General features: G+C 40.0%; 2 protein-coding genes and 1 long non-coding RNA gene across 3 annotated transcripts in view; 2 read left to right on the forward strand and 1 right to left on the reverse strand.

Annotated features, from left to right (window-relative positions):
- LOC134178610 (uncharacterized) overlaps nucleotides 1–2,364 on the forward strand; it is a 31,125-nt gene extending 28,761 nt beyond the window's left edge. Inside the window, exons 30-36 of the mRNA XM_062645488.1 lie at nucleotides 72–205; nucleotides 269–305; nucleotides 848–890; nucleotides 960–1,032; nucleotides 1,102–1,194; nucleotides 1,256–1,329; nucleotides 1,916–2,364. Coding sequence (XP_062501472.1) covers nucleotides 72–205; nucleotides 269–305; nucleotides 848–890; nucleotides 960–1,032; nucleotides 1,102–1,194; nucleotides 1,256–1,329; nucleotides 1,916–2,145 — 684 coding nt within the window. The 3' untranslated portion in view covers nucleotides 2,146–2,364. The remainder of the gene's footprint in view (nucleotides 1–71; nucleotides 206–268; nucleotides 306–847; nucleotides 891–959; nucleotides 1,033–1,101; nucleotides 1,195–1,255; nucleotides 1,330–1,915) is intronic.
- Nucleotides 2,365–2,923: 559 nt separating this feature from the next.
- LOC134178671 (large ribosomal subunit protein mL38-like) lies at nucleotides 2,924–5,408 on the reverse strand. Its single transcript, XM_062645557.1, has 6 exons — nucleotides 5,235–5,408; nucleotides 4,899–5,168; nucleotides 3,643–3,688; nucleotides 3,425–3,580; nucleotides 3,230–3,360; nucleotides 2,924–3,153 (listed from the first exon to the last, which is right to left on the reverse strand). The coding sequence occupies exons 1-6, from the start codon at nucleotides 5,386–5,388 to the stop codon at nucleotides 3,047–3,049; spliced, it is 864 nt and encodes a 287-aa protein (XP_062501541.1). The 5' UTR covers nucleotides 5,389–5,408; the 3' UTR covers nucleotides 2,924–3,046.
- Nucleotides 5,409–5,437: 29 nt separating this feature from the next.
- Nucleotides 5,438–5,892, forward strand: LOC134178672 (uncharacterized). Its single transcript, XR_009969671.1, has 3 exons — nucleotides 5,438–5,502; nucleotides 5,559–5,612; nucleotides 5,669–5,892. It is a non-coding gene; the product is annotated as an uncharacterized LOC134178672 (long non-coding RNA).
- The last annotated feature ends 6,808 nt before the right edge of the window (nucleotides 5,893–12,700 follow it).

Below are 12,700 nucleotides of genomic sequence, written 5' to 3' on the forward strand. Positions count from 1 at the left end.
CACACACACACACACACACCTTTGAAAACGTTGCAATGCTGGTTGTAATTTAAATGGTTTCATGTGTATAGGGTCTGGAGGAAGAGAATCGCAAAGGTCAGCTAATACAAATGTCTGCCGACTGGTTGGAACATTGGACGTCTCAGTATCAACAGCACAGTCAAGATGGTGTTAAAGGTGGTGCAGGAACGAAGTCTCAGCTAAGGTTGGTGATGCAACACGAGGTCATTGCATTGACATGTAGCAATGTGCAGGTTTCTTTTATTAGTAGCCACAGCAGGTCATCAAGGGGTGCAGGGAAACAGGTATTTTAGTTGTTGAAACGTGTTTGTCTGTGTGGCTGTCTGTCTGTTTAGCTGTTTGTTTGTAATCGGTTTCATTGTTACAGATGAATTGTTTAATGGTTTTTAATTTTTTGAATATTGTGAAGTGTGTTGTTTAAAGTTGGAGTACTAATGAGACAATATTGCTGTAGCTGTCTTTCTGCCTGTCTGTTTGTCCTTCTGTCTGTCTGTCTGTCTGTCTGTCTGTCTGTCTGTCTGTCTGTCTGTCAATTCATATATTTGCATATACAAGCTAAATATTGTCCAACGACTTAAGGTTTCTAATACCCGCGTGCCTGCCTGTTTGTTGTTTGCAAGGACTGATTTGTATTTAAAAATCCTAGCATACATACAAGTAGAATCTGTATGAGATTAAATTATCTGCCTGTCTCTCTGTCTGTTTGCGTGTCTGTGTGTGTATGTGTGTTGTCTGTCTGTCTCTTTGTTTACCTGTTTACCCGTTTGTCTGTCTTGCATTGTGTTGCCTCTTTTCATTGGTTGAGTAAGTCACCATTGCTGTATAGAACAAGCAACGTCAGCATGGACGACATACAGCTACACTCAATGGTATACACGTGTATTCCTAGTTTCTCCATTCTTTACAGTATATGAATACACTCTGTGTATATACTGTAGATGACGATTCGCCAAAACCGATTGACGTCATAAACTACTTTGTTGTGATTGCTCATGCTAAAGAGATGGAACGGTAGTTATCAATTGACATTGTGGTGTATCCATGGAATTATGTCAGTTTATCAATAACACAAATGTTTAGCCTCAAACTTCTCGCAACTCGTCCTCCTACTGTACAGTCTACTACCGTGGAACCAAAGAAAGACACCATATTGACGCTACCTCAGATACACAAGTTTGTTGATTCAATCAAATTGTTAAGGTTGGTGATGTGGTGAATGTCGTGTTGTGTGTAGAACGAGTTTAGCACGGCTTGGAGAAACACACTGCTCCAAGTGTCACCCGGAGAGAGAAACGTCGTTAGCTATAAGTAAGTGGTTTGGCTGATTATACTCCAAAATTAATTCATACGTACAAACATGCATACATGCATACATGCACATGTACATACAAAATTTTATTTATATTTATCAAAATGTATCTGAAATACATCAAGGATCTCAGAATTCCATCTTGATAAATGGACATCTAGTTGTCTAATGAGATGACTAACCGACCGATTGATTGACAGGCAGGCAGACAGACAGACAGACAGACAAACACTTGTTTCAGTTGTTAGGCGTTAGCAGTTAGTTTTAGCGTAGAGCCTGCGGGCTTGCTTGTTTGTTTTACAGTTTAGTGTGAGTGTACTAGTTTCAATGTATGAAATATGACAGACAGACAGACAGACAGACAGACAGACAGACAGACAGACAGACAGGCACGCACGTAAGTGAAGTAAGAGAGAAACTAGTACACTCACACTAAACTGTAAAACAAACAAGCAAGCCTACGTGCGTGCGCACGCACGCACACACACACACACACACACACACACACACACACACACACACACACACACACACACACACACACTCGCACTCTTGTTATATTATGTTTGCTGTTTTGTGTGCCAGCTCATCTTCCTCTAATCGAGTTGAAGACGAATTATCATTCTCTACTTAATGGTTTTTCTCGATGTTTGTCATTGACACTGCGGCCAAACGTTGTCATGCCATTTATTGAGGAAGAAGAAGTCACAAAGAATCAAACAAGAACAGCTAGATTTAATGGTAGGCAAGTGTTATCGTTAGCTTCCACATCAAAGTATTTCTTTCCAGATCGATCATATGTATATGAACAATAGTAGGAAATGTATGCAATGATAATATGATAAATATAGGAAATTTAATAATTACTAAAGTACTGTATATTGAATACAGAACACTCAGACGTGAATGTACAGTAATAATTTAATGGTTATAGTTGAGTACATGATGTGTGTATGTCTTTTATCTAGTTGACAGTAAATAGAAAAAAGCAGCAACTACTAACTCTACAATTTGCTGAAAGAAAGTGTAATTAAACCAACCCATAATCAAATTGAAAACAATTCAGTTTTTATCCTGTATGATGCTATGGCAACCATAATATTTGAAGTCTATATTATTACATTGATTAACCCAAGGCGCGCATGCGCTAGGGTTCCATAGTTTTTAGTAGACGGATGGACAATTGGAATGCAGGAGCGCATGCGCTCATTGTTATTGCTGGTGTTAATTAGCATGCCAGCACTGTACTCCTGGCAGTCTAGTCGAGCGTGTCATTCTTGCTTGTCAAGTAGCTGCTCTGTGTTGCCTGGCAGCCATGGGTTTAGCACTCTAGTGCTTCTTCATGGAATGAAGCTGCTATGCTTCATGAAATTTGAGAGTGCATGAGATTGCATGACCATGTTTAGCTGTTCGTGTTTAGAATTTGAAATTAAAATGTCTGGTTTTCATAAAAATAGAGAATTCAGAGCCACTCTCAATGAATGTAAAGCAAGGTGCACAGCCATGCATGTCATGATGATCTTATGGCTTTTGTTGGTATTTAGAGCTTGTCGTGTGTGTGTGTGTGTGTGTGTGTGTGTGTGTGTGTGTGTGTGGTGTGTGCACGCGCGCGTGTGATTATTTAACCAAATGCTTGAGCAGTGTGTGACACCTTGGCTCTATCACCTATCTAATTTACAAGTCCACTGAACAACACAAATGTGCAGTATTATTTGTTCACACAACTAAGCTATGTTTTTGATTGAATTTCTTTGTCTGTACTTTTTGCCTTTGTTTTCGTTTTGTAACTTTCTTCTCAATGTCGTATGCAGGCTCTTTTAAACCTACAGTCATACACGAGTTGGAAACTAAATTATTAACAAAATCAATATGCCACATAATTGTCAACATGCAATATACCAAGGATGTCCTGGAAGGTACTCGTAACAGAAGAGTCCCAGCTTGTTTGAAAGAAGTGAATTCCTACTGGTCTGATAACTGATGAGTGTTTGGACCAAAACTCGTTAGTTGAAAATATTCTATCCTCAAATCTGAAAGTGATCACAACAAATGTGAGACACGTGACAGTCTGCATTACTCTTCACTATATCTCACCTATCATAAGATTTACTTGGCAAAGTAAGACGACTGCTTTGATGGAATATGCTGAAGACGAGTCTGTGATACCCAGTGCCTTTTGGAGGGAATGGAGGGATGTAGGGACAGTGTGTGTGAGCCGTGTTGACTCCACCATCTGATGACACATTACAGCTACCAACAAAACCCTTTACTCTATGTTCATTGATTAACATGCTAAATGTGGCATTCCTTACAGAAGCCAATGTAGAACCTCGTTGTCTACACTTTGGAAGTCTCCATCTGTATGAACATGAAAAGGCATAAACATGCATTCTCTTTGTTGACATATAAATCAGCTTGGAATGTCTCGCACTCACAAATCTACCTTACTTTTCTAGGCAGACATTCACATACAGACAGTTCACACATTTAAATCTCCACAGGCTTTTGAGAGTGTACACAGAGACGTATCTCAAAGGGTTTCCATTATGTGTGGAAACTCCTTGTGTTGACTGTGCATTTACCTGAATTTACACCCAGGCCTTCTTCATGCACATGTTTTCCTAAGAGTAAAATGAGTCCATAAGCACAAAGAAGGCCTGATACGAGAGTCAGACTAATGCACATTCGTGACATACTGGTACTTTGATTTGCAGGGGTGAATCCATGCAGAATGTCTATTTAATTAAAGAGTGTTTCTATAGCAAATGACTAATTGGGGGATCTACCTATAATTTATTGAAATGAAAAGGCTCAACGTCTACAGCCATTTATTTTTGAGTTTCTGTAGCTCTTAATTGGTGGCAGGTGCTATACCATGAAAGAAGAAAATTGTGCTGAGGGGGAATTCACGCGATTTTGTGCGATCACAGCTCATCGCACAATTAAATTAATAGAGTTAGATTTCTTCCTGCACAGATTAGTCGGGTTGGGTTGACCGTTATCACAAATTAATTCCGCACTAGTAGTGCAATTAATTTTCCCTGAAATCACCCGACTTCATTCCTGTGTAGCTTCTTCTTTCAGAGTATATCATTTAGCTAGCCACTGAAAACTCCACTGATGGGAGTAGTGGCATGGCGTAGCCAGGCATGTTTCCGGGTTGCCCAGAAACCCCCTTTTCTTAGGCGTTGGTCCTTCCCTACCATGGAAGAAAACACATTGTCGGTACTAAAAGGTAAGAGTGGAAAGGCTGAACAGTTTGTTGAGATGTTCTTGCGTTGTTGTATGACCGTATAATATAATATGCTCGATTAGCATGTCGTCGGGCATTGAAGCAATAAAGCTTCTAATCTATTTTATAATATATTTGCCCCCACACAGGAATTTATGCCTCGGACTGGTAGGAAACCCCTTTTTTCAAAAGCATGGCTACACCACTGATGGACCCCATGAAATACCCCATTGGTACATGATGTATGTTAAATAGAACATTATCACCAAAACTTCGCCACTAAATTACAGTACACTCGTACATATAAAACACTCAGCTATCAGCCAATATATTTACCAGGATTTGTTAGAATTACAGTCCACAGTGCGTCACCACCAAAATTGAATTTAACATTGGGTGGTCTTAGGCATTGAGATGGACCAATGTGATTGCCCCTCTTGACTACGTGACCGTTGTCGTACTCTATATGGACATCCACTTCGGGTATAAACTCTGTTCCGCCAAACACGTGCTCATACACGCCATAGTGACGCACGGCATCTCTGATGTGGTAAGGTCCCGTATGACCCAACCAATCCTCACGAACGGTTTCCAGAGGCACAAACACTAAGCACAGACACACTTGAAGTAATAAGATTAACGTCGTCTAAAATGCTCTGATTAACAGCTAACATTCTTCTCTTCTCGCCGCTTTCTCCAATTCTGGATTATGTCTATTCAACCAAAGTTGGTGTTTGCGCTCTCTACGTTCTTGCCTCCGAGACGACAGACGTCGACAGCCGATAAGTCGACGACACTGAAAACGCGATAATCGCAAATAATCCATTAAGATATCCGGGATACGTAAACTACATCATGTGATAACCTAAATATGTCCGGGATCTACGCATCACGTGATAAAGGTAGCATGCCTTCTGTAGCTCAACTTGGTTCTCTGCTGGTGAGTTACGTCACGTTTAGTTGTTACGCATTAGTAGCGTATAGTGTTGTACACAGACAGGACTTGGTGTCGGTGGTGTATTTGGCGTCTATTTGTCTCAAACCTACGAGGTGAACCCAAACTTGTACGAAATCGTTCGACTAGAGAATGAGTTTTGTTTCTATAGGTACCTGACGTAGGAAAGCTGTTGGATCGATTATCGTCTTGGTCAACGGAGTACGAAAAGAAGACGAAAACGAGAGAGAACGGTAGTGAGTCAGACAGACAGTAACAGAGGTAGTTCCAAATTGTTATCAAATACCAAACTTTGTTAATTGAATATGTCAGATTAACATTTATTGATAATTCATAATGCTCTACTGTGTGTGTTCATGATTGTACTTACTGTATTTGCGTCCCTTTCCTTTTTTGCTTCATGCAGCTTGAAATTGAGGTACACACATTGACGTAGACACGGGTCTAGTTTGGTAGCCTTGATTGGCTGTGTGTTGAGTTGTTTAAGACGTTGCGGTACTGGATGTTGCACTGTTGTTGCTGTTATATGTAGTTAGGGCATGTGGATGGCTACTAAGGCATTGGTGGTCATGCAGTCAGTCTGACCACTAGGATACGTGAGAGCGGTTGCTCTATCTGACCTCATCAAGTGTGTAATGGTACAGATTGCTCTGCTGTTGACGTGCTTGCATGTTGATAGGAAGATCATGATAATTGTTGTGTTTGTTTATTTAATATTAAAGATCTGGTATTGCAAGGCATAGAAAGACCAATTAGGTGTGAGGGGCTTTACTAAAAATTTATTTCACGAATTTTATTTTATTGACCACCAACTAACAGACACCTGACAACAACAATTGAAATCTCACTACATATTGTAGTGTCTGAGACAACACTGTAGCAACTTGGAACAGTTGTTGTAGTCATTGAATCCATTTCCTGTAGTTTGCAGATCCATTTCTTGTTGCTGTTGAAGGGAACTTGTATGCACGACCAAATGCAGGACAAATCGATGGTGAATTAGCAGATGGACAATGATCTCCAGTAAATGGACGATCTTTTGCAAGAGGATGCACATCTTCCCAACAGACGTGTTTACATCCAGTATAGCTGCTGATTTCAGTTCTGCAAATTGTTAATAAATCATGACTTACAACTTTAATTGAAGTTTAGGATGCAACTTACCGTTTTCCACCATGGACGGGATGGTTGTTTCTGTGTTCCCAGTGAAACAGATTGTTGGTCTCGATGTACCTTGTAGGCCCAGCTAAAGCTCCACTGACATACTGCACTGCTACTGGAACAGATGACCTATGTTCTTTTATATGTCTGATTACAGAGGCAGCAAGCAGTTGTTATTTTTTTAATTGTCTGTTTCTCACATTTTATGTTTTACATCGTTGCTACATTAATTAGCAGTTATGAGGAAGAGTTTAGACTAACGTTTTAATAGTTAATTGAGCCTTGACTATCCGTAGCAAGTATTTTGTTCATCTTTTCTCTATCTGTTGGTCTTTTCACCCTCTTTCATGTTTGTCGGTTTGTTGTTTATTTATCACTTGCGTTCGGTGAATGGCAATCCAATATTCAGCTCCATTGAGTTTGACATCTAGGAATGTAGTTAGATCTTCATCAGTATAGCGAATCTCTGAAGTAGAGCGGAAAATTCTGTCCAGGTTGCATTACTTTTGTTCCTTGTTTAGACTATCAAGGGCGAAGCAATGAGCATCAATGAGTGTATGGTATCTAGACTTATCTCCAATCTACATGGTTGTAAAACCCAGCAATTTATTTACAAATTACCTTGTTGTAGTTACACAGGTAGACTCTACCTGATTCAGCACTAATGTCCATTCTTCTTCCAATCTTGTCATATTGCAATATATATACAGGAAATCAGTGTGGAAAGTAGGGAATTATTTTGACTTGGACAGACTGAGCTTAGTTAGGACATTCTTGTGTAGTGTTACATGTACAACTAAGTGCCTCCCCTACTGCAGCTATTTTGCATATAATTTTTAATGACCAACTTCCAAGGAAGAAATGGTGTTAAAGGCAGCTGAGGTTTTCTCTGGATACAGCATGCTAGGAGGCACCTATGTTTACGAAATTAACAGTTACACCATTGGAAAGGCTATCAAGTGCTAAGAGACAAGGTTTACACTACCATACATGCATACGGGTGGATGTTTTGTCCAAACACGTTTCAACACTGGTCCAGTATTTGGTCAGACAATTAAACAACACATTTGGTGGGACATATTGTGCTATGTTCTACCATTATTTTCCACATTGGGAAATGTTTCTTGGCCAAGTGGATTGACATAGTACACTTTGTCACCACGGTCAAATCCTAGTTCCTTGATTTGTCAGCATGATTCTCCTATTGAATTACACACAGGTACAGTAACATGGTGTGTGTGTGTGTGTGTGTGTGTGTGTGTGTGTGTGTGTGTGTGTGTGTGTGTGTTGTGATTGTTTGCTACATGTGTTCACTTAACAGGATTTGAGTCGGTTGAACCCATTAGCCCTTCGTGATCCTAAATTTTTTTATAATTGGTACTTTCTCATAGTACACCGGACTTTTCTTACCATGGCCACTTCAGGGCTTTTGCGATTTAGTCGCTCGTAATCATTGAGCGGCATGCACACTTCTGGGAGCGACTTGCATGCTGCTAGAGTGCACCTGCAATGTAAGACAGTCTCTAAATTTGATTCTAGCATAGCACGCGTCAGTAATATCTTTACTTGCACAAAACAGCAAGCAGAAGAATGCCTAACAACACACAGCTTTGTTGGCTCTTTGACATGATGCTATAGTTCTTGCAGTAGACTACAGTCTTAGAAAGGTGCAGTTAGGGGTTTGTTTTCTGCAGGTCAGACTTCACAGTGTATTACTAAATAGCCACCATTCCACTCGGAATCTACGGTATCACACTTAGAACAAAACACTGTTTCTGGCCTAGAACACATCGTAGAACAGGGTATTAAGTTTTAAATCAGGAATACCCGGTGTCACATACAGCTAAGGTAGGATGATCTCCGGTCCCCATCCTCCGTATATTTACGAGCTGTCCCCTGAGGTTCCGCGCTAGTGCCGAACGCTCTTGGAGGTAAGAGTCTACCGTCATACCTTTTAGAACTGTTTTCTCTTGAGGTTCTAGATATGGGACGCTGGCAATATATAATACGCATACCAAACGAGAATTTCTTTCATACGGTATAAGATGTAATATTGTTGGGGGATTTATTTCGGCGGATTATTTTAGCAACCGCCAATATAAAATCCGCCATCAATTTGGCCACCGGAATATGTTGATGTCATCACCCATGTGAATCAAGCATCATGCGATGTGGCACGGATAAGGCTACAAGATGGTAGCCACTGCTTGCCGTGTGTTGTGCCTACAGTAGTACCTTGTCAAACAGGGAAGTTAATTAATTAAACATGAGAATGAGGCCGTCCAGCTATCCTTGAAGTATAGGTGAAGTCATGCGGGTTAGATTCCGTAATCGCAAACTCCTCCAGTAGTAGTGGGTTGGGAATATCACACATACCAATTATCCAACAATGATGTCCAACCGCCAAAATAACATCCACCAATATGCTTTTATCATCAATTTTTAGCAAACCGCCAAAATAAATTCCTGCCAATGTTTTATCTTATACAGTATTATGAAGGCATGAAATGTAAAGAATGGTTGTGTGCACACAGTAACAAGACGTGTTAGATTGGGCTTGATCACTTGAAGTTTTGCAGTTCATGTCGATCCGAAATTTAGAACGTTTGCTGCTGTTCTCCTACATCAGACACACCCCTCCAATATTAAACAAGGGTCGGTTTTTGCTTTTAGCGGTGCCACAGCTTACTGTCTGCACCTTTAATAAATATCAGGTACATGTCTCTTCTAAGCGCAGTGTGAACAACAGATTTGCAGCTTTCCATGTTGTCTCTCAACTTCAGAGGTTGAAGAAGAGCTAAGGACGGGTTGTGTTTTTATAGATTGGGCACCTAATCTGGGCAAGAAAATGCGATGGATTGTGTCAGCATTGACAACAGACGTCTAACTAGCAACTGCCAGCCGAGTATGAATAGCCTTTCGTGCTTACATATGCAGTTGTGCATGGGTGTGAGCCGACAAACACATGCGGTCGTTATTTGTTGATATAGCAGTTCACATTTCCAAAAACTGAGATTTATAGACGCTTGTCTTCGTCTACTTAGTTTCTTGATGAGTGCATTAGTGGATTCGGCATTAGGCAATGTATTTATAGTCTAGTTGGTACAAACCCTGATACAGAAATTGGGTAGTTGTTACTGAAACATGTGGTGTGAATAGAATGAAATTGTCTGCAGCACCACTTTCTAATGTTTGTCAGAACACAAGTGGCCCTATCACTAGCAGATTCAATAGCATCAGTATTCTACACATAGATACATGAACTAACTATAGGCCTACAGAAAATTCAGGAAGAATCTATCGTCTTGGAGTCCAACATTGTAAGACAGTGGTGCATGGTGTGTGTTTTATTCCAAGCAAAGATTCCAACTAAAGCAATGCATGAAGTGATTTCTTTATACAAACTTAGCTACAGCCATATTGCAAAACAATGAAGTGAATTATGCTTTCATGCAGTCATCGGATCCACTTTCTGAACTTCAGAGATCCGTTTCTACCTGCTGTTGAAGGGAACTGGTAGGAAGGAGCAAATCCGGAACAGATCGGCGGTGAAGTAGAAGATTGACAATGATCTCCACCAAAAGGGCGATCTTTGTAAGGAGGTCTAACATCTTTCCAGCAGACATGCTTGCATTTAGGATAGCCGCTGAGGTCAGTTCTGTGAATTGTAAATAGATTGCGAGTTAAAATTAATTGAAGTTTAAAATGCCACTTGCCGTTTTCCATTGTGGACAGGAGCACCATTTCTGTGTCCCCAGTAAAAGAAATCTCTGACTTCAATGTATCTTGTAGGCCCAGCGAGAGCTCCACTGACATACTGCACTCTTACTGGAACAGATGATCTAAATTGAACATGCTTACAATATTATGTGTACATCTCATTACAGAGATAAATCGAGTGCAGTTGCTACTTGTTTAATTGACTTGTCTGCTGGTCAAATCTCCTTTTTACATCATTATTATATTAATTAGCGAAGAGTTTAAACTGTCTTATTTATTTCAAGCACAACTAAACCTGAGGTGCACGACAATGACAAAAGATTAGACCACACCCATTTCAGTGACACAGAACATTGTGAAAAGTAGACTCTAAAACAACTAAAATAACATTTGGTGAATGTAAGCATCAAAACAAACAGTTCACTAAAGCATAGATACAGGTGGGTTGCTCTATTTTCCGTGCACAGGCTTAATAATGAATTTCTTTTCAAAATTCTATGCTGAAAGATTTGTGTAGGTTAAAATATTTTTGAGAGCTAAACAATCAAAATAAAAGAATTTTATTGGGAATAAAAGGTATCATTCTATTATGTTTCAAGCAATCTACAATTCTGGCCCAAATTCATATGTAAAGAGTATGGATGTCTACTGTCTAGCCGATGCTTTCTTGACACAAGTATTGGTTGGATAGATAACTACGGAAATTTGCATCAGACCAGTGAATATGCCTGTTGCAATAAGAATAATTTAGAACTGTAAAGTTTGTAAAATTTCCAGTAGGTTTGCAATAGGAAGGAACCATGCACATGCTTTTTGCGGTCGACCTCATGCTAAAACCTCAAGTAAATAATGTCTACGTACTCTTGATTATGGCAGTTTACTGTTTTTATTTGAACATTGATCAATATGCTGCCATTTTTCACCTCTTGTTTAGTGTCGCATAGCCAGACCCTCCCCTCCTACACTGATGCATCCTTCGGCAAGAAGGATGTAGGTGGGAAGGGTCTGGCTACACGACACTATGGTCTATCTGCCTCATTAGGCACGTGAAGGCCAAGGGGTCTCAATAATTTTCTTTGGTCACTGCATAATTTACTTCCGTATGCAATAAATCTCAATTATGTTGCACCAGGAGCATCCATTGTATATATAGAGAAGATGGAAAGTCTGTTTGGGCTAGTCTTGCTAACCACGCCCCTTTCCCCACATGTCATACTTCCAGACTGCATCACACCGCTGGAAGTATGACAAGGCAGAAAAGGGTCTGGCTACGCAAGACTATGTACATGTATGTCTGGGCATATGTTGTGATGGTAAGAGGCAGAGCTAATTAGTGCCACTATCCTAATATGGTAACTTTGAATTTAGCGGCCAGAGGAAGCTGCGAGAAAGCTGATCAACACTTGAACAATGACCTGACAACAAGAATCCGGGTCCTCTTCCCTGGGTCAGCTCTTGAAGGACATGCGGATTTACCACTTTTGGAGCGCCTCACTTTCCTGTCTATAACTGCATGAGTAGTACTGTACTGAAGTGAGTGTTACTGCATGTACCTGTTCAATGTTGTATAGAGAAATGCTACATGTTTAAATACTGTATGCTAGCCTTACGATTGAACTCCTGGTTCTCTGTATATATGCTCCTTGTTGCACAAGATTGTAATGTTTGGTGCCCAAATCTAGAAAACTTTCTATGCCTATATTTATACCTGTTTTATTATTAATTTGTTTGCCTACCTTATTTCATTAAGTCTACCTACTTTCTGTTTTTTATTTCTATCTTTTTATCACGTACGTTTTGTGAATGGCAGTCCAATATTCAGCTCCATTGAATTTGGCATGTAGGAAGGTAGTAGATGTTTCATCAGTATAGCGGATCTCTGTAGCAGATCGAAAAATTCTATCCAGGTTGCATGGCTTTCCCCTTCCTTGTTCAAACTATCAAGGATGGAACAGTGAGCATTGTTGAGTTTGTAATATCTAGATTGATCTCCAACCTAGAACAATGTGATCATAAAACAGCTTGCATCTACAAATTAGCTTTTTTTTGTACTGTAGGCACCTGATTCAGCACTAAAGTCCATCCTCCTCCCAATGTTGTCATATCACAATAGACAGGAAATGTTCCTTGACCCAGTGGATTGACATAGTACACTTTGTTGCCACGGTCGAATCCTAGTTGTTTGATTTGTCGACATGATTCTCCTGTTAATTAATAAAGTGTTTAGACAGAGGTATGGTGTGTGTGTGTGTGTGTGTGTGTGTGTGTGTGTGTGTGTGTGTGTGTGTGTGTGTGTGTGTGT

Source organism: Corticium candelabrum, chromosome 4, assembly GCF_963422355.1.
Source record: "Corticium candelabrum chromosome 4, ooCorCand1.1, whole genome shotgun sequence".
Lineage (NCBI taxonomy): Eukaryota > Metazoa > Porifera > Homoscleromorpha > Homosclerophorida > Plakinidae > Corticium > Corticium candelabrum.

Coding starts and splice junctions, on each gene's coding strand:
- LOC134178671 (XM_062645557.1), bottom strand. CDS start 5,388: ATGGATTATTTGCGATTATCGCGTTTTCAGTGTCGTCGACTTATCGGC. Junction 5,169..5,234: donor AGCGGCGAGAAGAGAAGAAT/GTTAGCTGTTAA, acceptor GTCTGTGCTTAG/TGTTTGTGCCTCTGGAAACC. Junction 3,154..3,229: donor TACCTTCCAGGACATCCTTG/GTATATTGCATG, acceptor GTATGACTGTAG/GTTTAAAAGAGCCTGCATAC.